Here is a 22,315-nt window from a genome sequence, read left to right as displayed (position 1 = left end):
GTGGCTCAGTCGGGGCCAACTCTTGATTTTGGCTCAGGTCATGATCTCACGGTTCGTGAGACTGAGCTCTGTGTCGCTTGGGATTTTTTCTCTCTCTCTGCCTCAGCCCCACTTGTGCGTGTGTGTGTGTGTGTGTGTGTGTGCACACACGCACACACACTCTCTCTCTCAAAATGAATAAAAACAAACAAATTGTATATACTTTAAAAAATACAACCTGTGATCACTGTAAGTGGCTGGCAGGCTGGATCCACCCAGCTTTAGGATTTGCTTTTTCACTTAGCAATATATTGTGAGGCTCTCCCCATGTATTAAATATTCTGCTAAAACATTATTTTCAATACCATTTTGTGTGGATATATAATTTATGTAAACAGCCTCCCGCTTTGGGCATTTAGATTTTTCCTCATGAATAACACTGCAATAAATACCTGGTACACAGAGCTGTGAATAGCTGATTACTTCTCAGCATAAAATCCTAGCAGTGCGATTACTGACTCCAGAGTGTGCAATACATATTGTATATGTACATATATATTTGGGGAGTGTATATGTATATGTACATACATATTTGGGGAGCGTATCCCCAAAGCGTGCAATACATATTGTCAAGGGTCCCCAAGATCACTGAGATTCTCGATGTACACTCTTCGCCATACTAGGTTATCAGAGCCGACTGGCTGAACGGAGTCATGTAATCTTTGACTAAAGATCCTGAGAGTTCACCGGAGGGAGCACCCTGCATCTGCCACCACCGACGGACCCAGTACATCGGGATTATGTACATTGGGACCCCGGGATCACGACCTTGAGCTGAAATCAAGAGTCGGATGCTCAACCAATGGAGCCACCCAGGTGCTCCAAAGATAATCTTAAAAATTTTAAAGATGATCATTTGGTGTCCTCTCTCCCACGTTACAAGCACGATGAAATTTTCTTAGTTCCCACCACCACTTCCGTTCAAAAATATATTATAAGCCAGATTTACTAGTAGCTGACCCTTGGCTGTATTCCAGATCCAAAAAGCAAACACCAAAGCTCTTAGATATCAATGACATTCTTGGGACAATCAGGGAATACTGATACACTACACGATATCATGCGAATGTGGGCTTTCTTAGGTGTGATAGATAATGTGGTTAAGCACAGGGATGCTCTTATTCTTAGGGGACGTGTTGCAAGTCTGCAGCCTTCTTTCAAACAGTTCAGCCAAGCGAGTATGCGTGTGTCAGTTATATACTATGCACATGGAAGGTATGCACACGAGAGAAGATGTCAAGGTGGTGATACGTTAATAGTTGGAAGCTGAGTTGAAAAATACTGATAGTAAGTTTAAGAGAAAGAAAGCATTGGTGCTAGTAACTTAAAATAACCCTGCAATGTGAAGCGCATGGCGGCTAGTTTTGAGACCAAATCACACGGATCACCGATCCACAGGGTGGGCCTGGAAATTCTAGGCTGAGTCCCGCACGAGCGGGGTCTGGCTGCGGGGCTCCGGCATGCCAGCATCCACCCGCGGAGCTCCGAGAGGGCAGGCCTTTCCGCATTGTGCCTGTGGCTGCATCCCCAGGGCCTGGTGGTTAGTTACAAGTTACTACAGAGTAAAACTGGAAACAGCCAAACTGCCCAGCTACAGGGAATAACTAAGTAAAATGTGTCATGTTCCCTTGAACTATTTTATGGCCGGTGTTTGTTGAAGGAATCAAGAAATGCCAGTTTTCTGCCTGCTCTCTGTAACCCCCTGGTTTGTACCTGTTTCTCTGCACCTGTTTCTCTAGACAGCTGGACTGCTTGGGCTGGGGTTCCCCCAGAGCCCACAGGGTTCCCAGGGAGATCAGAGGCTCTTGGGTGACCACACTGTAGTTTTGTTGACATAAACGGGGCAGGAGCAAGGCTCTGAAGAATGAAGAAAGCTGGGCCTCTAAACACACATTGGGTTGCTTTAAAAAGTGAGTGTGTTTATTTAAGCCAAGTTGATTTGGCGTCTGAACCTGTGATGCTCCACCCGAACAAAAGAACAAAAGGCCTGGGGTGGCGGCTGAGAAAAGAAGGACTAGAGTCGCGTCTGGGTGGACCCACTGCTCCTTCTGGGCCTTTCCTTTGAAATTACATTTGGCCAACACTTGGCTTCTTCAGGGCAAAGTGCCTGGAGGTCCTGCAATCCTACCACTTCGTTTTCTGGAAGAAGAAACCTCAAGTGAAGGAGACAACATCTTTCCCCTCAAAAATTCCCAAGAGATCAATAATGAAGAGATAAATGCTTTCCAACGTGAACGTTTTATTTCGGATTTTTCAATACACGCATCTTACACTGCAGGTAAAACAAAGCTTAAGAAATCCCCGCCTCCTTTAGCCCGGACTTACACTGGGTACCCCGTCCTGTGGCCGCCAGGGGTGACGGGCCGGCACAGGGGCTCGTCGGCACTGCGCTGCACACCGGCCAGGCCCTTCCGCCTCATCTTCCCCGTGTTGGTCATGATCTGGTGGAAGGAAAGGGGAGATGGGCTGGAGAAATCACCTACTTGAAAGCTGACCTAGAGGTAGCAGATACTATACGCAATAAAGTAACCTATAGGAGTAAGAGGCTTTGCAAATAAGTGAAGAAGGATCACACAGTATTCAGATACACAGAAATTTGGGGAAAAATTCCTTTAGGTTTGCGTATTATGCCATTTAAATTAAAAAAAAATTAAATTAAAAAAATAAAAATAAATTAAAAAAAAAAAAAAAAACCAGACCATGGAAAAGAGAAGAAAACAGTTGAATACAGTAACAATTACATCTCTGGGAAGACTGAGTTTTGAAAGTGAGAAGAAAAAAAAGATGGGCAGATTTGGTTTCATAAAAAGGTAAACTTTCCAGTGGTGCTTGGGTGGCTCAGTCCATTAAATGTCTAATTCTTGATCCTGGCTCAGGTCATAATCTCATGGCTCGTGTTGGGCTTTGCGCTCATAGTGTGGAGCCGGCTTGGGATTCTGTCTCCCCCTCTCTCTCTGCCCCTCCCCTGCTCACACTCTCTCTCTCAAGAAATGAAAAAGCTTTAAAACAATTAAAAAAATTTTTTTTAATGTTTTATTTTTGAGAGAGATAGGGAGCAATAGAGAGATAGAGCACACAAGTGGGGGAGGGGTAGTGAGAGAGGGGGACACAGAATCCAAAGCAGGTTGGTTCCAGGCTCTGAGCTGTCAGCACAGAGCCTGACGTGGGGTTCGAACCCACAAACCGTGAGATCCTGACCTGAGCCGAAGTTGGACGCTTAACTGACTGAGCCACCCAGGTGCCCTTAAAAATTTTTTTTTAATTAAAAAAAGTAACCTTTCCACCTATATATTAGAGATAAGCCAAATGAACGGGTAAACAACACACTGGGAAGAAATATTTGCACATATTTAACAGATGAAAGGTTAAGACTTTCATTAGGTAAGTAGCTCGTACAAATCGGTAGGTGAAACAGTCCATTAGTGATCAAAGAATTCAAATAGTCAAGTCACAAAATAGAATAGATCGCCAGTAAAGGAAGGAAAAAAATGATCAACTTTACAAGTAATTAGAAATACAATTTCACACAAAAAAGTATCATTTTCAACTCTTAAATGAGTGACAATTAAAGAAAGGATCCCACCCACTGCTGGCAGGAATCAAAAGCCTTAGTGGCAGGGAAAGCTGAGTAATGTTCAATTACTTTGGGAAGTAATTTGGTGTTTTAAGTAGTCGTAACGATGTTCACATCTTTGGGTGTAAACCCTAGTGGAAGAACCCCAAATACGGGAAACATCAAATAAACAAAGTTGTTTGCTACAAAACTGTCATAGAGTAAAACTGGAATAATCTAGGTGTCCAGTAATAGGGGAAGAATTAAGTGAAATACAACGTATTCATCCGAAATAGTAAGTGGCCCTTTACAATGATAAAGACTAGGTTATGAAAAATATGCTTATTTAAAACATTTACTAAAAGATTATAAAGCTGTACACAAATGATGCCTTCAATTATGCTAAAATTACACAAAAGGCTGGAAGGAAATATACACGAAAATGAATACAGTGATAGGATAGTAGAACCAAGAGGAATTTTTCTCCTCTTTACTTTCCAAGTGTTCTCTAATATGATTATATTAACACTTCAGAAAATTTGTTTAAAAGAGAAATTACTGTAAAGCTAGTGAAATCTGAATAAAGTCTGTGGGTTGTGCCAGTGTGGATTGCCCGTATGATATGGCGCTACAGTCCTATAAGATGGGATCCCTGGGAAAACTGGGGAGAAGGGCACATGGGACCTCTCTGCACTTTTTCAAATTCCTGTGAACCTAGAATTATTTGAAAATAAAAAGTAAAAACAACAACAACAAAGCAGACACTTTTTTAAAAATTGGAATTACATCTTTGATTTCTTGATTTTTGCTGAGAAGTTATTAGGGTCTATCTAGTGTTTGAGGTAGGGAGAAAAAAAGGGCCTCACTGTGCTGTGGGGCCAGCACCAGCGAGGGAGGGTGGGCAGGGTGGGCCGCACCTGGGCTGGTGAAGATAGGGGCGGACAGGTGGGAGTGTGAAGAGGAGCAGGACAAGAGGAAAGAGAAAGTGTGAGCTTCTGGGGAGGAAATGGAACATAATTAGTTTTTTTTAATGTTTATTTTTGAGAGACAGAGAGAGAGAGAGAGAGAGAGAGCGAGAGAGCAAGTATAAGTGGGGGAGGGGCAGAGAGAGGGAGACACAGAATCGGAAGCAGGCTCCAGGCTCCGAGCTGTCAGCACAGAGCCTGATGTGGGGCTCGAACCCACAAACCGCGAGATCATGACCTGAGCCACCAGGCACCCCGGAAACGGAACCTAATTAAGCTTTCCAAGTAAGAACTAGCAGGCAGTACCCTTTGTATCTCCTGTGTGATCTGCAAAAAGAGGCTATTTTAACCGCAATCACTTCACTCCGCCGGCTGCTTTTACTCGGACTTCCCTTCGGCTCACGGTCGTGCTGCCCCATCTAGTATGCGGGGTAACTTTACAGGCTGCACGACCCATCAGGGAAGCAGGCCCCTCAGGTCCGATTCTCAAAGGCACCCCAGGAACACTCGTGTTTCTCTTTCCCTCTCCATACTTCCCGACAGAACGCCTGGGTCTTTCCAAAGAAGGCTCAGAAGGTGAAGTCCTTAGCTACTGGAAAAGGGGAGACGGTGAATAGGTGCCTTCCAGCCCCACCCTCCCCCTGCCCCTCCACTCCACGGTCCTTCTGGGCTCACCCTCCCAACTCCTTCCTAGAGGAGAGGGAACGTATCACGTACATCGGAGAGTGTTTCAGCCTTTGGAAAACCGTCGGCCATTCCATCTCCCCCCACCCTTTTTTTTTAAAGATTTTATTTTCAGGTAATCTCTACACCCAACAGGGGGCCTCAAACTCACAACCCTGAGACCAAGAGGCGCTCGCTCTACGGACGGCGCCAGCCAGGCTCCCCAGCCATACCATCTGTTTAAAGCCACACGGGCCTCAGAAATAACTTGAGGTGGATGGTATCTGTCTGGTTTCCAGGGGATGAAGAAACGGAGTGTGGCCTGTGGGCCAGAACTGTCTGGGCCGTTACTCAAACGCCTGAGGAAAGGCCCTTGGGCAAGAGGGTCAAGTGTGCAGGACCCAGCGTGTCAGGGCAGCTGCCTTGCAGAAGGGTCCGTTTCCTTCTCACCCGACAACGTGCCGTGCTTGTAGCGTGAGCCACCCGGTAGCCCACAGGTCCCCAGGCCCCTCTCTGGGCCCCTCACTTTCAGTGCGGCCCTTTTAGGCCGGGAAGATCTGAAACGATACCTAGTCCAACAACCTGTGGACGACACCGAGTTCTGCAGAAATGCTCCGGCGGCTGGTTGGGAGAGAGAATGGAACGGGTCCCTGGCAGCCACCTTATTCGTCCAGAGGACTCAGCCTTCATCTGTGTGACAGATGGAGATTTTACTTGAAAGAAGGTTCTGCTCCTAAAAAAATGCAGCTTATTGAACCACAATAAAAAAATGCCGCATATGATTTAGCCGAATGTAATTTATTTAATAGCAAAAGATGGTCAACACATGTCAATCGAGGTAAAAAATGTTATTTCCCATTGACTAATTTTCGAGAATCGGCGAATCACGTAAGTTGTGACATGTTAATAAAGCAGTACGAATTTTTGTAAGGAAACACAAGTTCTCTCTCTCTCTATCCACCCATCAATCCACCCACCGCGCAGAAGATGACATGGAGGCTGAAGCAGACACTCTTTGCGGTCCACCCAATATTCATTCTCTCCTGACCAACAGTACTCTGATTCTATGGCACGCAAATGCTTCTACTTAAAAATACTCCCCACCCTGGGGCGCCTGGGTGGCTCAGTCGGTCGAGTGCCCGACTCCGGCTCAGGTCACGATCTCCCGGTTTGTGAGTCGGAGCCCCATGTCAAGCTCTGTGCTGACAGCTCAGAGCCTGGAGCCTGCTTCCGATTCTGTGCCTCCCTCTCTCTCTGACTCTCCCCTCGTTCACACTCTTTCTCTCAAAAATAAATGAACATCAAAAAAAATTTTTTTTAAATAAAAACATAACCCCTTTTGCAGACTCCCTTGCAGCTAGGGGTCACGTGACCCAGTTCTGACCAGTAAGAATCCAGTGGAGGTCGCCAGCTGGAACCCTGGGAAGGAGCACCATAGAAGGGGTAGATTTGGCTGGTCTGCCTGTTGGGCCTTCTTCCTGACTTTATCATGGGTTTGTGCCGGGAGCTCCCTCTGTCATCTCGTGACCAAGAGGCCACAAGCGTGTGAATGAGGGGCTCCCTCACTGAGGCAGAACTACCATGGAGTGGATGAAACTGAAGCTTCAAGACCCAGACGAAGCCCTAGTAATGTGTTCACATGGTCCAGTGTTTTGTAACATTTGCAAAAGTAGGATATTTTAACTGCAAGCACTTAATACTGCTGTTTCTTCCTCCTCTGACTTCCCTTGTCATACTTCCCTTCACGTTGGTGGCGTGGTGTTGGGATGTAGCTAAGGGGGGACAATTTGGGACTTAGCTAAGGGCGCGCTGAGTCTCGATGACATTTAATTCAGGTTTCGCATAGATTCAGATGATTCCCAATCATGGTGCACAGTCAAACCTTCGCTAGCTGTCCTGGGGTAGGAATGGCTTCTAGAAATTCCCTGCGTTGTCAGGGTATTTATGAATAATCAGTGTGCAAGAAAACTTGAAATATCCCCAAATCTTACAGCTTATTTGTAGAAGACATTTGAGGAGGGAGTTCTCAAATTTAGCGACAATCCTGAAGGTGTATACAACAGCATTACCAAAAACTAAATGTGAGGCCAAAAGATTTTTCCAGTCTATCAATAATGAGAAACAAAATTTGATCAAATATGTTACAGGAAGGACAAATTTCCTTTTCTCTCCGTGGAAAACATTACAGACTCATTATTATATAGGTAGAGGCAATTAAAAGGCATAAAACAAAAACCAACAAACAAAAATCCCTATAAGGTATGCAAGGCAGCTGATTAATAAAAACATCACTTTTCTGTCAATTCTTAAAATGTGAATTTTACTGTGATTTATTTTCTCATTCCCATTCGGACTAAGTATCCACTTCATAACTAACTCTGTATTCCTTTATTGAAAGAAGCCTTCCCAAGCCCTGTAAACCAGAGGTCCCCCAAAACCTGGGTCTTCCCTTCCTACTGACAGGCGGAGTGGAGAAAGACATGCAAAGAGCCCGGAGTCCACATCCTTCAGTATCATCAGCGGGATGGATAGATTCTCTGCGTTTTGCAGCTGGGCCAGTCCTAACTAATAAAGGAAAGAGAAGGTGCAGAGAGAAATGGAAGAATAACAGAAGGAACAGTGGTATTACCTCTGGGTGGGTGGAGTTTTATTATGGTTGTTTAGACTGTTTATTTGGACTTTCCCATAATAAGCATGTATTTCTTTCTTTTTTATTGTTTTATTTTATTTATTTTTTATTTTGGAAAAGTCTTTAGAGGGACTTTTTTTTTTAATATGAAATTTATTGTCAAATTGGTTTCCATATAACACCCAGTGCTCATCCCAACAGGTGCCCTTCTCAATGCCCGTCACCCATCCTCCCCTCCCTCCCACCCCCCATCTTTTTTTTTTTTAATGTTTTTAATTTATTCTTTTTAACGTGTTATTTATTTCTGAGAGAGTACAAGCAGGGAAGGGGAAGAGAGAGGGACAAAGGATCCGAAGCAGGCTGTGTGCCGACAGCAGCGAGCCCGATGCGGGGCTTGAACTCACGAACCGCGAGATCGTGACCTGAGCTGAAGTCGGAGCCTCAACTGAGCCATCCAGGCGCTCCTATTTCTTTTATAATTAGAAGGAAGCATACACAGGGCACCTGGCTGGCTCAGTAGCAGGAGCACGCGACTCTTAATCTTGGGGTTGTGAGTTCAGGCCCCACATTTGGTATAGGGATTAGTTAAAAACAAACAAACAAACAAACTTAAAAAAAAATACAAGAAACAAACTGAAAAAGAAATGGATTTGGAATATTTGCGGCTTGGGATTTTCTCGCCTGCTTGTTTGGTTGTGTTTTCACACACAAGAATATGGACTTTTGGTTCCAACTCATCTCCCAATATGTAGAGAGCACTGAGACTTCAACTATCAGTCGGGCAGGGCAGGAATAACTGGAAAGTGATCAGAATAAGCTCCAAAGTGGAGACACATTTGAAAAAAGAAATCTAACAGCAAAAACTGCAAACCGAGGCCCTTCCGTGTGCTTCCACGGCGGGCAGTGGGATGGCAGGGGCCCGGGGCCCTGCCCTGTCTCCGACGGGCTCGGCCCTGCACCCCGGCCAGCTGCGCCCGCCGCCCAAGTGGCAAAGTTTCCGTGGCCCAGACTCGGGCTTCAGGACCACTGGGGCGGGGTGGGGGGTGGCAGTAATAAAGATGCGGATTCCCAGGCCCGCCTCCATACACACATTCTTCGGAGGCAGGGCTACCCCGTCCTTCAGGCAATCTCTGGAAAACGAAACGAATTTGGGTCTCCGTTTGACAGAGGGAGGAAACGGTGGGAAGGGAGTGACCAGCTTTTACAGCAGGCATCCCCCGCAGAATGAGTTTATGCAGGAAACTTAGACCAGACAGAAAACCGTGAATGTGCCACAGCTGGAGTTCTCTGAATTTTCAGACGCAGCAGGCAATTCACTGGAAAATCGACAGCTCTTCCAGAAGGTGGCACAGCTTAGTGGGAAAGGGCAAGAGCAAGCAGCTTCAAATAAACCTGAGAGTGTCCCTTACCCCTTCTCAGCCTCAGCTCTCCTGTCTAGAAAATGCGACACTAGCAGGATTTCCCCCGTAGTTTGTGGACCAAATTAAATGGAGTCAGATGTACGAAGTGGTCTGCACAGGGCTTGGCCCATGACGTGTGCTGAACTGATTTAAGACGTGCCCATTACTGTTGTTAAAGGTAATTCATAATAGGTTTAAACTGTGATATAAAAACAAAAAGCTGAGATTCTGTGATACGTATCCACACCCCTTTTAACCGAGGTGACAAAGCTATTTAGATCGGGGCATTCTTTTCAGGAAGGATTAAATGATTGTTCAGCATAGTATGGATGATACAAAAAAAAAAAAATTCAGAAATAAGCAAGGAGAAGTTGGCAAATCATCAGTCTTGACCTGCTGACAGTCACGGCCTAAAGAAGAAACAAGGCGTGCTGCTTTCTACCAGAATTACGAGTAAGCAGCACATTTCTCGTGACCATGGCCACGCTCAGGCAAGCTTAGGAAGTGACTTGTTCTCTCGTCCCGGCTTTCTGAGTTCTCAGTGGTTGGCGGCACTGTTTGTGGCCTGGGCTCTGCTGTGCACAGGAGCTGTTTGCTTGCACTCGGGAGGGTCAGGATGGCAGCGGGGCCCTTCTGGGAAGGACGTGGCTCCAAATGCCTAGCAGGGGGTGAGCCACTGGGTCCAGGAATCCTGGGAAGGGTTTCCTTCCATCCCCCAATACCGATGGGCTGCCCCTGCCATACCTCCACCCTCACCCCCAAGCCAGTAGTTTCTAAATCATTGGTGTGTCCCATACCCAGTTCCTGGGATTATGGTAAGGAGGCCTGAGGAGGGTCCTAGGCTCTACCGTTAAGCCACGTTGAGGGTCTGGGGCTTTGAGAGAGCCTGGGCTAGTTCTGTCCTGCACGACGGTATCTGCTGCCCCACTTGCCACTCCTTGCTGTTACCTGCATCCCTACCAAGAGCACAGTTTCGTCTGCTCTGTGTCTTTCATAAACTTCTCAAAGGTGACAGCTAGGTCTTAAAGTTTCTGGCATTCTGCTATGTGTTAGGCAAATGGCATGAATTCGGTGAAAACTTTTGAATATAAAGTCTGATACAATGTTTCAAAAAGTCAGTATCTTTCAAGTGATCTTGAAAAATCTACAGTCTACCTCGTACATCAGAAGAGGAGGCGTGAGTGCTTTTGGGCACACAGTCCCTGGTGAAATGTCTTCTGTTTTTAGCGGGTTCCCTCGTTGGGCACGAGCAGTTGCGGAGATGCGAACTCAAAGCCTTGTGGGTACCGGAGCCAAAGGCACGGCTCTTTGAAATCAATGAGCCCCACACAGAGGCTGGCGGGCTGTCGATTTCAAATCAAGATCGGGGGACTGAGGGCAGCTTAGCAAGACTGATGGGCAGAGACGGCAAAACTGGGAGTGTCCAGTAACCCAGTGGCTGCCCCACATTGTTTTCTAACTTTAAAACTGCTTCCATGACGAGATCCTACGGTGACCTGGTGTGGAGGGTTGAAAGGTGGCCCCAAGTAGATACGCTCATGTTCTAACCCCATGAACCTGTGAATGTGGTGAATGTGACATTTGGCAAAAAGCAGTCTCTGCAGATGTAATTAAGTTAGTGATCTCGAGATGAAGCCATCATCCTAGATTATCCTAGATTCATGACAAGTGTCCCTATGAGACACAAAAGAGAGAAGGGGAGAAGACCCTGTGGAGATAGAGGCGGAGTCTGGAGGGGTGCAGCCACCAGCCAGGGAACCCCTGGAGCCACCGGAAGCTGGAGGAGCATGGGGGCCTCTCCCCCAGGGCCTTCAGAGGGGGCGTGGCTGTGTGGGCCTCTTGATTTTGGACTTCTGGCCTCCAGAACTGTGAGAGGATAAACTTCCGGTGTTTTATACTAATTTGTCCTTCCGGCACCAGGAAGCTAAGACACCGGGTCTTCACGTTTATATAATGAATTCTTTCTGTACTTTGTACTCGTGTTACTCATATCTCCACCAAAAAGTAAGTGACAAACGTGCAGGGAACTTTTCTGCTGGATTCAAAGATGTCCTCCTGGTAAAAGGATAGTGAAGATACGGGAGGGAGATTTAGAACTGCACGCTAGGGAAAAATGACGCCATTTCCAGATGCCATTGCCCTGGGTTACCAGGTTACTGGTTGGTCTGAGAGCTCTGCCCTTTGTGCCCCACCAAGCGGCACGGTTAAGCTGGGAGTCCCAGACGTCCTGTGCCTTGGTTTTTGTTGCTGTTTAAAAACCTTCACCATCCTCAACCTAAGATCGCATAAGCATTTACTTCACCTGGGAGAGGGGCTGTAAATCGCTCTGCATTCACACTTGGTTTCGGTTCGCCAGGTTCTGTGAATGTCCTTGCTGACCATCACATGCCTGCGTGGTTGTGTCTGTGGGAAAGTCCCAACACTGCAGGGCTGGGTTCCCGGCCGTGGCTTCCACCTCTGAAGATGCCCCACCCACTTGCCTGTTCCATTCTCATCTCCTGCCTATGTAGCAAAAGAGTCTTGCATTCGTTCATTCAATATTTTATTTATTTTTGAGAGAGAGAGAGAGAGAGAGAGCGAGTGCGTGAGCAGGGGAGGGGCAGAAAGAGGAGACACAGAATCCAAAGTAGGTTCCAAGTTCCGAGCTGTCAGCACAGAGCCCGATGTGGGGCTCGAATCCAGGAACCATGAGATCATGACCTGAGCCAAAGTCAGACCCTTAACCGACTGAGCCACCCAGGTGCTCCAGGAGAAACTTGCTTTCAAAAACGCACATCTTATCAAATGGAGCCCAGTCCCTCCCTGCCAAAGTCAGTGCTCTTCCAAAGGGAAACAAAGCCTAGTTAGGGCTTCAGACTTCCATCAACAACTTGGAACCCAACTGCCTCATTTCCAACGTTTCTGGAGCACCTCCCCACTTGACTGAAAGTAAACAGAGCCTCCACAGTCAGTTAGATTCCTTTGATCCTTGAGACATTCAAAGGGCTGTGATGGGCTATAGGCCTTGACCATGACCAGAGCCAAGGTGGTGGGTGGTGGTGGTACGGGGGGGTAAGGGTGGAACCCCGGCCGAGCCTCCTCGGGTCATCTCCCTTCACTCTTGCCCCTTATAGTCCATTTTCCATCATGCAACCAGAATGAAAATACAAGTTCATACATTAAAACAAGTCAAACTGAGTCACTCCCCTGCTCCAGTACTCTCCCAGCTCAGGCTGGGAGAAAATCCAAAACCCTTGTCTACAAAGCTCCCACAGATGGGCTTCTGGCTGTCCTCTAACGTCAAGTTCCACCAGCAGATTCTGTACCCCAGCCTGGGGCCCCGGAAATTCCTTGACAGGTGAGGAAAACTGGGGCAGGTGTCCAGGGAGAACAGTACCCAGGGTGAGATGAGGAGGGCCAGGATGGGGGCAGTGATGGGAAGGCACTTTCTGCTTCTGTCTACTCCTACAAGGCTCATGCCACCTGCACCCACATTCTTTTCCTTCTCAAGTCACTGTCCCTGACTTGTTTGTTGAGCAAGTTGTTCAAGGATTGTTGAAAGACTGGCTCCTGGCCTTCTGCTCCAGCAATTACTTGACTAATGCGAGATGTCACAGTCCACGGGACTGACCCAGTCAGACAGCAGCTTCAAAATTCCAGGAGCTCCTTTTAATGCCAATGGCCTGCACTCCTGTGTGCTCTGCTGTCTGTCCCAGGAGAGCGGACAGGCCCCCATCTCTTGTTCCTCCCTTCAGAAACCTCACACTCCAACATTCCACCTGTTCATTGATGTGCTTTCTGATCAAGGTTTCGTGAGACACCTGCGGGCGGGCCCCCGACACTGCCATCCTCTCCTGGCCAATCGGCAGCTCCCTCCTCACGCCCTCCCCTGTTTAGCTGGCGGGTGGTAACCAGGGGCTCCTAGAGCTGGATGGGCATCAGAGTCAGCGGGGAGCTCTCTGAGCTCAGATGATGGCCCCATCTCAGATGTGTGACTCCACAGGCCTCTTGGATGCCTGGACTGGCCACCCAATCCATCCTGAAATACTCCTCCGTTCCGATTCCCACGGCGCTACATTATCCTGGTTCTCCTCAAGCCTCTCTCGTCACTTTCTGTCCTTCTCAGAGGCCCCGCTTCTTGCTCCCACTCCTGACATGCTGGTCTGCCCCTCTGTCCTCAGCCCCTCACTCTCTCTCTCTCTCTTTCCACCCTTTGCTTTGTTAGGCATCTCTTCGCCTGCTCTGATGGTTTCAGCTATCACCGGTGTGCCGATGACTTGCAAACCCGCCAGTCTTCCCTTCTACTAGATAAGGCACACGAAAATTAAGAAGCTGGACAGGCGGGTGATTACTACTGAGGCGGGCACACCTTTGGATGTTAGGAAGGCTCCTGACATGTGCCCTCATGTTATATCCTGATCTCTTTTCTGTTCACCGACAGCTCTATCTGTGACAGGTAGCTAGGGCCACAGTGCTCTTCAGGACCGCTGGAAGCAGACTGGCCAACACTCTCATAAACATAGTATCGTAGTATCGTAGTATCATAGTATCGACCAAACCACGCAGTCATGTGTCATTGCAAAGGCTAAATGCATCAATGGCCCATCTCTCCTTTCTACTTCTCCCCCACCCCCTCATGTGGTACTTACTCCCAAGTACTCCGTGGTCAGAAGCTTCTCGCCTGAGAGCTCTCCAAGCTGGGGCTGGATCAGCTCGTCTTTGTCCAGATCAGCTTCCATAATGTCATGGTCCTCCTGTTTCAAAGGACACACGGGGGTCAGTGCTCTGGATCCCCCTGCTGCACATTCCCAGACAGCTGGGTCCCCAAGTGGGCACCTGCCAACGGAACGAGAAGGCGTCTGCCCAACCACAGCAACTGGTGGGTTTGCATTTCAAACGGCTTCAGGGGCAGTCTGTCCTCTGCTCATAACCTGAACCATGAAGCCAAAAGGGAAAATACCAGCCCACCTCTTTCGGAAGCTGGGCACCTATGGACACCTCCACGGCCACAGGTGTGAAGAGGTTCAATGAGACACTTAACAGTCTCCCTCAGTCACAGCTCTCAGAATTTCTCTGGGAGGTTAAGGGACCAGGGAACTCAGCACCTTTCACTCCTTGTGTCTTTGGGGACCCAGCCAGGGCCTTCGGGAGTCCAGGCTTCTACCCTCACTGGGTTGTCATCAGGCACCCCCACATCCTCAGCTGGGGTGATACGAGTAGGGAGGGGGAATTTCATCCCTCCTGGGCAGTAATGAGGTTCCCCCATCCCCAGGAGAGAGTGGAGACCACGTGGAGAGCCCAGCCTTCCAGCCGACAGTGACGGGCTACCCCCTCTCCATGCTCTGATGCCGTCGGAGGCCTGGTGGAGATTCATGCTTTTACCACTGCCCACATGTTTCTGTGGTGCCAGGGGAGGCTCTGTGGGCAGCACTAATGAGGCACTCCTTCCTGTTCTAGTTAGAGAGATACTAGTCGAGGCTGCGTAGGGATCCGGAACTCCCACCCCTGTCTTGCAGTAACAAGGAGTCTCCTCCCATCCCCTACCACCTCTGGGTGTCAACAGAGGCTGAGTGTAAATCCTGGTCTTCTATTCACACCTGGCGGCAATGAGGAGGAGCCTCACCGCCACCCCCCCCCCCCCAACCCCGCCGCCAGAGCAGTATCAGAAGCAGCCAGCTAAAACAGAAGGTTTCAATTAGATCAAAAGTCTTATAATCCTCAAAATATCTGGGCTTAAATAAAAAATCACTCATCATACTGGGAACCAGGAAGCTCTCTCAAACTGAACAAAAAGAGACGATCAATAGATGCCAACATCAAGGTAACGGAGATGCTACTAGAATGATCTGACATAGATTTTAAAGCAGTTATCACAAAAATGCTTCAGTGAGCAATTACATTCTTGAGACAAATGAAAAATTAGGAAGTCCCAAGAACATAGAAAAAGAATAAAATAAACCCAAAGCAAGCACAAGCAAGAAAATAATATAAAGAACAGATATCAATGAAAAGGAAGAGAGAATAACAAGGGAGAAAATGAGTCAAAGAAAAAAGCTGGTTCTTGGAAAAGATTAATAAAATTATCCTGACCAATGTCAGGAATGAAACAGAAGATATTACTACAGATCCGGGAGATATCAAAAGGAAGGGGGATCATTATGAGTAATTCTGCACACATGGGTGTTGTCAGTAATTCTGACAACACAGATAAAAACACAAACTATCACAAGCCTCTCAATATGAAATTTTGATATAATTTTAAGATAACCTGAAAAGTCCTATTACTACTAAGGAAATTCCTTCATAGTTTAAAAATTCCCCTGAAAGAAATCTCTAGGCCTATATGGTCTCACTGGAGACATCTATCAAACTTTTAAAAAACACCACCAATTCTATATGTTTTCAAGAAAACAAAACAGGAAGGAATACTTCTTATTTCAATTAGCAATAATCGCGCCTCGGATAAACCTCATTGGCTACGATACTGCCACTGCGCAAAGCTGGAATACTTCTTATTTCATTTCATGAAGGTTTTGTGTTACCAAAGCCAGAGAAAGACAGTACCGTAAAAAGAAAAATATAAACCAAAGTCCTTCATGAATAAAAATGCAAAAATCCTTAACAACCAAGCTAAGAGAAAGGTAAAAAAAATCCTCAGCAAAATCTTAACAAACAGAATGGAGCAACAGATCAATTATGTTAGAAGAATTATACACCATGACCAAGTGCAGTTTGTTCCAGCAGTGCGAGTCCGGTTCAATATTTAAAATTTAAACATTGTAATCCATAATATTGAGGGGTTTGTGAAGAAAAAAAATCATATGATCATAGTAATGGATGGAAAAAAGGCATGAAAAAACTCAACATGACAAAAATTCTCAGAAAAATAGGAAAAGAGGAGTACTCGATAAATAACGTATAGCTGACATTACACGTAATGATCAAAGACTGGAGGCTTTCCCCCTTAAGACTGGGGACAAGGCAAGGATTCCTGCTGCTTCTATTCATTCTTATTCATTCTTAGTGCTAGAAGTTCTAGCCAGAGTAATAAGGCAAGAAAAAAAAAAAAAGGAAATAAAAAGCATATAGATCAGAGAGGAAGAAACAGAACTACCTCTATTTGCCCCTCCCCTGCTCACTCACTCTCTCTCAAAATAAATAAATGAACATTAAAAAAAAAAAAACTGTCTCTATTTGGAGATGCCATGATTGTCTATGTAGAAAATCCCACGGAATCAACCCCTCAAAAATCCTAGAACTAATAAGTGAGTTCAGCAAGATCACAGGATACAAGATAAATATATGAAAATCAATTTCTATATACTAGTGATGAACTTAAAACACTGAAATTAAAGATACAGTATCATTTATAATTCACAAAAAATAAAAATTCTTAGGTGTAAATCCAGCAAAACATGTATAGGACTTGTAGGCTGAGAATTATAAAGCGCTAATGAAAGAAACTGAAGATCTAAATAAATGGAAAGACCTACCTTGTTCACGAACTGAAAGACTCAACATAGTTGTTAGTTCTGCCCAAATTGGTACATAAATTTAATGTAATTTCTATCAAAATCCCAGAAGGATTTTTCTGCAGATTTTTACAAAATTATTCTAAAATTTATATGGAAAGGGCAAAGGGACTAGAACAGCTAAGAAAATTTTGAAAAATAAGAATAAGGTGGGAAGAATCAGTATACCCCGTGTCAAGACTTCTATAGGTACAGGTTTCAAGACTATGCGGTAGAGGGACAGACATAGAGATCAACAGAGCAGAATAGAGAACCTCAAAACAGATGTACACAAACATGTCCAACTGATTTTTTGAAAATATTTATTTATTTTTGAGAGAGAGAGAGCGCGAACAGGAGAGGTGCAGGGAGAGAGGGAGACAGAGAATCTCAAGCAGGCTCTGCAGAGCCGGACGCAGGGCTCAAACTCACGAACCATGAGATCACAGCCTGAGCCAAAATCAAGAGTCAGGCGCTTAACTGACTGAGCCACCCGAGCACCCTTGCCCAACCGATTTTTGACAAAGGTGTAAAAGCAGTTCAATGGGGGAAGGACTGCCTTTCCAATAAAGAGCGCTGGAACAACTAGACATGCATAGGAAAAAAATGGACCTCAATCGAACTCTCGTGACTTATCTAAAAATTATTTTAAAATGGATCATGGACTTAAATGTAATACTATCCAATTGTTAGAAAAAAATAGAAGGAAGTCTTAAAGGTCCATGAGGCAAAGAGTTCTGGTACCTGACACCAAAAGCACATTCCATAAAAGGAAACATTTGATCAACTGGGTTTAATTGAAAATTAAAAAATCTTTCGCTGCAAGACCCTGCGAAGAGAATAAAAAGCTACAGACTGGGAGAAGAGATTTGGAAACCACATATCTGATAAAGGACTAGTATCTGATTATAGAACGTACCAGAAACTCCCAACACTCAACAGGAAAAACCCAAACAATCCAATTAGAAAATGGGCAAAAGACATGAAGAGACCAAAGAGGATCTATGGGTGGCAGATAAGCACCTACAAATATTCAACATCATTAGGCATCAGGAAAATGTAAATTAAAACCTCAATGAGATGGCACTCTTCATCTGTCAGAATGGCTAACATGAGAAATGCTGGTGAGGGGGCGCCTGGGCGGCTCAGTCGGTTAAGCTTCTGACTCTTAATTTCGGCTCAGGTCATGATCTCATGGTTTATGGGTTGGATCTCCACTTCTGGCTCTGCACTTAGAGCATGGAGCCTGCTTGGGATTCTCTCTCCCTTTCTCTGCTCCTCCCCTGCTCTCTTTCTCTCTCGAAATAAATAAACGTATTAAAAAAAAAAAATGCTGGAGAGGATGCAGAGAAACTGGATCCCTCATACACTGCTGGTGGGAACACAAACTTGTCCAGCCACTCTGGGAAGATCTGGCAGTCTCTTTAAAAGCTAAACACACAACTACATACGACCAAGCAATTACACTCTCGGGCATTTATCCCAGAGAAAGGGAAACTCATGGTCATACAATACTCTACATGAATGCGCGTAACAGCTTTCTTGTAATAACTCAAAACAGAGAATGACAGATGTCCCCATAGGAGGACGATGAGACAAACCGCAGCACACCCACACCAGGAATCACTGACACACACAAACCTGGATGACTCTCCAGTGAGCTACGTCATGTGAAACAAACCAGTCCTCGTGGTTATAAACTATATGATTCCGTCTACGTGACATTCTTGAAATGACAAAACTGTGGGACTGGAGAACAGATTACTGGTTGCCAGGGGTGATGGAGGACAGGGGGTGGGAGGGAAGTAGGGGTGGCTGTAAAAGGGACCTTGGTGGTCATGGAGATCCTCTGGGTCTTGAGTGTCTCAGTGGTAAAATCCTGGCTGTGGTGATATACTATGGTTTTGCCAGATGTTACCACTGGATGGAACTGGGTAGTGGGGGGACCAGCAATGAGATCAACCCAAAACAGACCAGACCTTCACCTGGCAGGGACTAAGGAAGGAATGTGTCTATGAAGGGGGCTGGGTGGCGATGGAAGTGAGAAAAGGGAGGATGGGACCCTGAGGAAGCTGGCAGTCAGGTGCTGGTCCAGCCTTGGGGCGTAGGGATGCCCCAGGCCTGGTGACAACGGTCCCTGAGATCATCTCTAATCAATCCTTCCCCCGATTCCTTGCCCACTCAACAACCTGTAATTTGGCTCCTCTGAACTTGCCAACAAGAAGAAAGAGCTCCATTCTGCAAACATGTGTGGCCGGTCCTTATTTTCAAACCAATATCTGGCCATTCTGGGTGCCCCGGTCTCTTGTGAATTTGATTTATCTGAGTCAGGTTTCAAGGGATCTGAGGGCTCACCTTCCCGTGAGGGCAGCCTCCAGGCAGGGCTGTTGCTGGGGGGATAGGCCATCTCTCTCAGTTCTCTTTAGCACACAGATGGACAGGGCCATCCGCCATCACTAGATAACGTCACCTAGGGCAGGCTGTCTTAAGAAAAGGGGGTTTGACTTATTCTAGGTGGTCCCTAAAGGCACAGAGCCTTCTCTAACAATCAGCATTGTCTTACTTGTGGCCTGGGCAGCTGAGCAGACACTCCCCCGCCAGCTTACATACGACAGCATCTCTGTGATGCCCTTGTACCGCAGCACCATTGAAGAACCCACCTTGCATTTATTTCCATGGCACTTTACATCTGAAGCTCTCACAGTGACTCTGTCTGGATTACTTTTACTACACCTATTTTGTCTAGTGTGGACCCTGAGACTGAGAGAAGTGACCAGTCCGCAGTGACAGGCTGGCCTGGAGGCCAGGAGTCTCAACGTTAAGCTGGGGGCAGCCCCTTTCTGCCCAGATCTTTGGGACTCCGCCCCCTGGGGCCCTGCAGAGAAGCCTGTTTCTGAGGAAGCTGAGGCTGGATTGCCCGGGTCTTCTGAGGACCGAGGGTCCCCACGCCTGGCTGAAAGGGAGCTCGACGGGGCAGAGGGCGAAGGGCAGGGCGCAGCGGCATTCCGGAGCCCTCGGTCCCATCCCTCTCCTTCCTGTCCCGTCTAATCCCAAACAGGAAGTGCGCTCCTGTCCTCCCTAGAACCACCGCCTTCAAGAGCAACCTCACCCCCAGTCCCGACTCCTCTCCATGGGGCAACTGCCTTCTCCTCCCGCTGCCTCGCCTGAGTCGGCACCTAGGCCCAGCGTTAGTACACCCACTATCCTGAAATTTCACTCGGCGTCCTTAAAGGAAATGCTATCTGTGAGGCCCTGCCTGAGGTCAGCTCTGGGACAGCGAGGTGAGAGTTACAGTGCCGCCGTGGCTTAGAGTTTGGTTTACTAAAATGCCAACATCTTAGCGATCGAACAGTGTGTACATTACAGGATTATTTCAGGAAAATGGCCCTGTGGTCAGGGTCGAGTGGCAGGGAGCTCCGGGCAGTGGAGTAGTATTTCATCCCGTTTCCAGGGACCGAAGCCTTGCAGGCACTGGCTGGAAGAGGTCATATGAATCACAGTTTCACGGAGGTACGGGTGATACACCGCTCCCCTGCCAGGGCGGAATATGAAACGTTAGGAAACAACACAAACGTCCACATTCCATTTCGATGAAAAATCAGTGGTCGATGGCTAACCTCAGCCCGTGCAAGCAAGGGTGTTTCTTTCCCCTGGACAAGTACCTATGTAAGACACTCCCTTGCAAATCAACCTGTGCGCACGTGCACACACACACACACACACACACACACACAAGCACACACACTCTCAGCACAAGTTAAACTTGCTAGTAAGAGAGTCACTGAAGGGCGCCTGGGTGGCTCAGTCGGTTGAGTGTCCGACTTCGGCCCAGGTCATGATCTCACAGTTCATGAGTTCGAGCCCTGCGTCAGGCTCTGTGCTGACAGCATGGAGCCTGGAGTCTGGAGCCTGCTTCAGATTCTGTGTCTCCCCCTCTCTCTGCCCCTCCTCAGCTCATGCTCGCACACTGTCTCTGTCAAAAATAAATTTAAAAAACTTAAAAAAAAATACATTGAAATATGTATTCAATTTTCTTTTTTTTAGTTAAAACAAGTTGAAGCTGGGTTATTTTTTTTTTTTTTTCATCACAACTACTTTATAGTTAAATTCATTGGCAACTGATAGGCCCTCCCCAATCTCTAGAAACACAGGGCAATTTCTGCATTTGGTCTCTAATATATAAAACCGTTCAATGGAAGTTAACTCGAGCCACAGTGTGATACGTGCGTGCGGGGCCAGAGAGAGAACCTGGGCTCCAGAGTCGGCCTGGAGAATTTGCTTCCTCTGGTGCATGTGGTAGGGAAGCACCGAGAACATTAGGTTAGTGTAAAAGGCACAAAGGCAGGGAAACGGACATGGCAATCGTGACTAAATTGAGAGTTCTTGGTTAAGAAAGCGTACTGAGGTTGTGAGTTCGTAAAGACGTGATTCTTGTCGGCGTGTCTCAGTTTCTCCATTCGTCAGATGAGATCATCTGGCTGCCTCCCTGAAAATCACAACTTACAGACTGAGGGCATTTCTTAAGTTCTCCGGTTTTGAAAAGCCATGTACTGCACGGATAGAGACAAGTAACAACCCTGGTTTTCCTAAGAAACGCTGCCATCAGTGAAAAGGAAGCAGAGGCACGTTAGGACTTCTGAAACGTAAAGAGCGCACGTAAAATGAGCTGTGCCAGTTGGGTTGGAAAATGCAAGTTAACAAAGAGAAGCAAGAGCTTAATTCAGTGCTATTCAATCCGTTTGTGGCAGCACTTGGGAAACTATGTGCAGAGGGAGATTTGGGGAGGCAGAGGGAAGCACTGGATGTGGTGGGAAATGTAAGCAGAGAGCCTACCAGAAACGATGCCTGCTGATAGCGGGGCCCTTGCTCTACTTTTTCAGTGGGTGCCAAGCAGATTGAAACCACTGAGGATGTCTAAGCACTTTCTGCAACGGACAAACCGGGGAGACGTTCCGTGATAATCAGAGTGTATGTGGTCTACCGGGGAGGGAAGCAACTCCTTTCCATTAGCTTCCCCCAGTTTAGATGGGAAGAATTTTATTCTCCGCGATCCGGCGCGAGGGGCCGAGCGTGGCGGCGCCCCGGGGCCGGAAGGCACCCCGTGAAAACAGCACCAGCCACGCTGCTAACTTTTCCCAGCTGCTTGTGAATTCCAAATTAAACATATTTTGAAATCTACTTTGTGAAGCAAGGAGCTGATGGATAAGGAAATGCTTCAAGAATAGATGCCTCATTAGGATGGGTTTTAAATACCATTGTTGGGAGGAATTTTACTAAAATTACTGGTCTTTATGTACTTGAGCGGAATGCATCAGGTTACTAAAGGTGCAGATCAGGGATAACTGATTACTTCCAGAAATGAAGAATGCCTCATAAAAAAGGCACTTGAGCTGAGATGAATTTAGATGTTCTAATACGAAGCTTCCCCGTAGCAGCTTGGTGATCTTATGACACTACCAGATTCTTAACTGGAGGCTTTAGATACATAATACTCCAGACAAACCAGATTCTGAGCAACTGGCCTGAAAACAAAACTAAGGTGGACCACTAAATGCATTTGAAAACTCAGATTCTTC

The 22,315-nt window shown here is 46.7% G+C and overlaps 1 protein-coding gene and 1 pseudogene across 10 annotated transcripts in view; both read right to left on the bottom strand.

Moving 5' to 3' along the window:
- The window catches only part of ARMC9 (armadillo repeat containing 9), a 148,101-nt gene that overhangs the window by 19,996 nt on the left and 105,790 nt on the right, over nucleotides 1-22,315 (bottom strand). For 8 of the 10 annotated variants that reach the window (XM_019838848.3, XM_006935682.5, XM_006935684.5 and 5 more), the window contains 2 exons: nucleotides 13,878-13,982; nucleotides 2,365-2,480 (listed from right to left, as the gene is read on the bottom strand). In XM_019838848.3, coding sequence (XP_019694407.3) covers nucleotides 2,365-2,480; nucleotides 13,878-13,982 — 221 coding nt within the window. Of the gene's footprint in view, nucleotides 1-2,258; nucleotides 2,481-5,789; nucleotides 5,911-13,877; nucleotides 13,983-22,315 lie in introns of those variants that run through there. The other 2 variants (XM_045034605.1, XM_019838852.3) reach the window with 2 other exon arrangements.
- LOC111562000 lies at nucleotides 15,599-15,730 on the bottom strand (annotated as a pseudogene).

The sequence above is a fragment of the Felis catus genome, chromosome C1 (assembly GCF_018350175.1).
Source record: "Felis catus isolate Fca126 chromosome C1, F.catus_Fca126_mat1.0, whole genome shotgun sequence".
Taxonomy (NCBI): domain Eukaryota; kingdom Metazoa; phylum Chordata; class Mammalia; order Carnivora; family Felidae; genus Felis; species Felis catus.
This window is presented reverse-complemented; position numbering and strand designations above follow the sequence as displayed.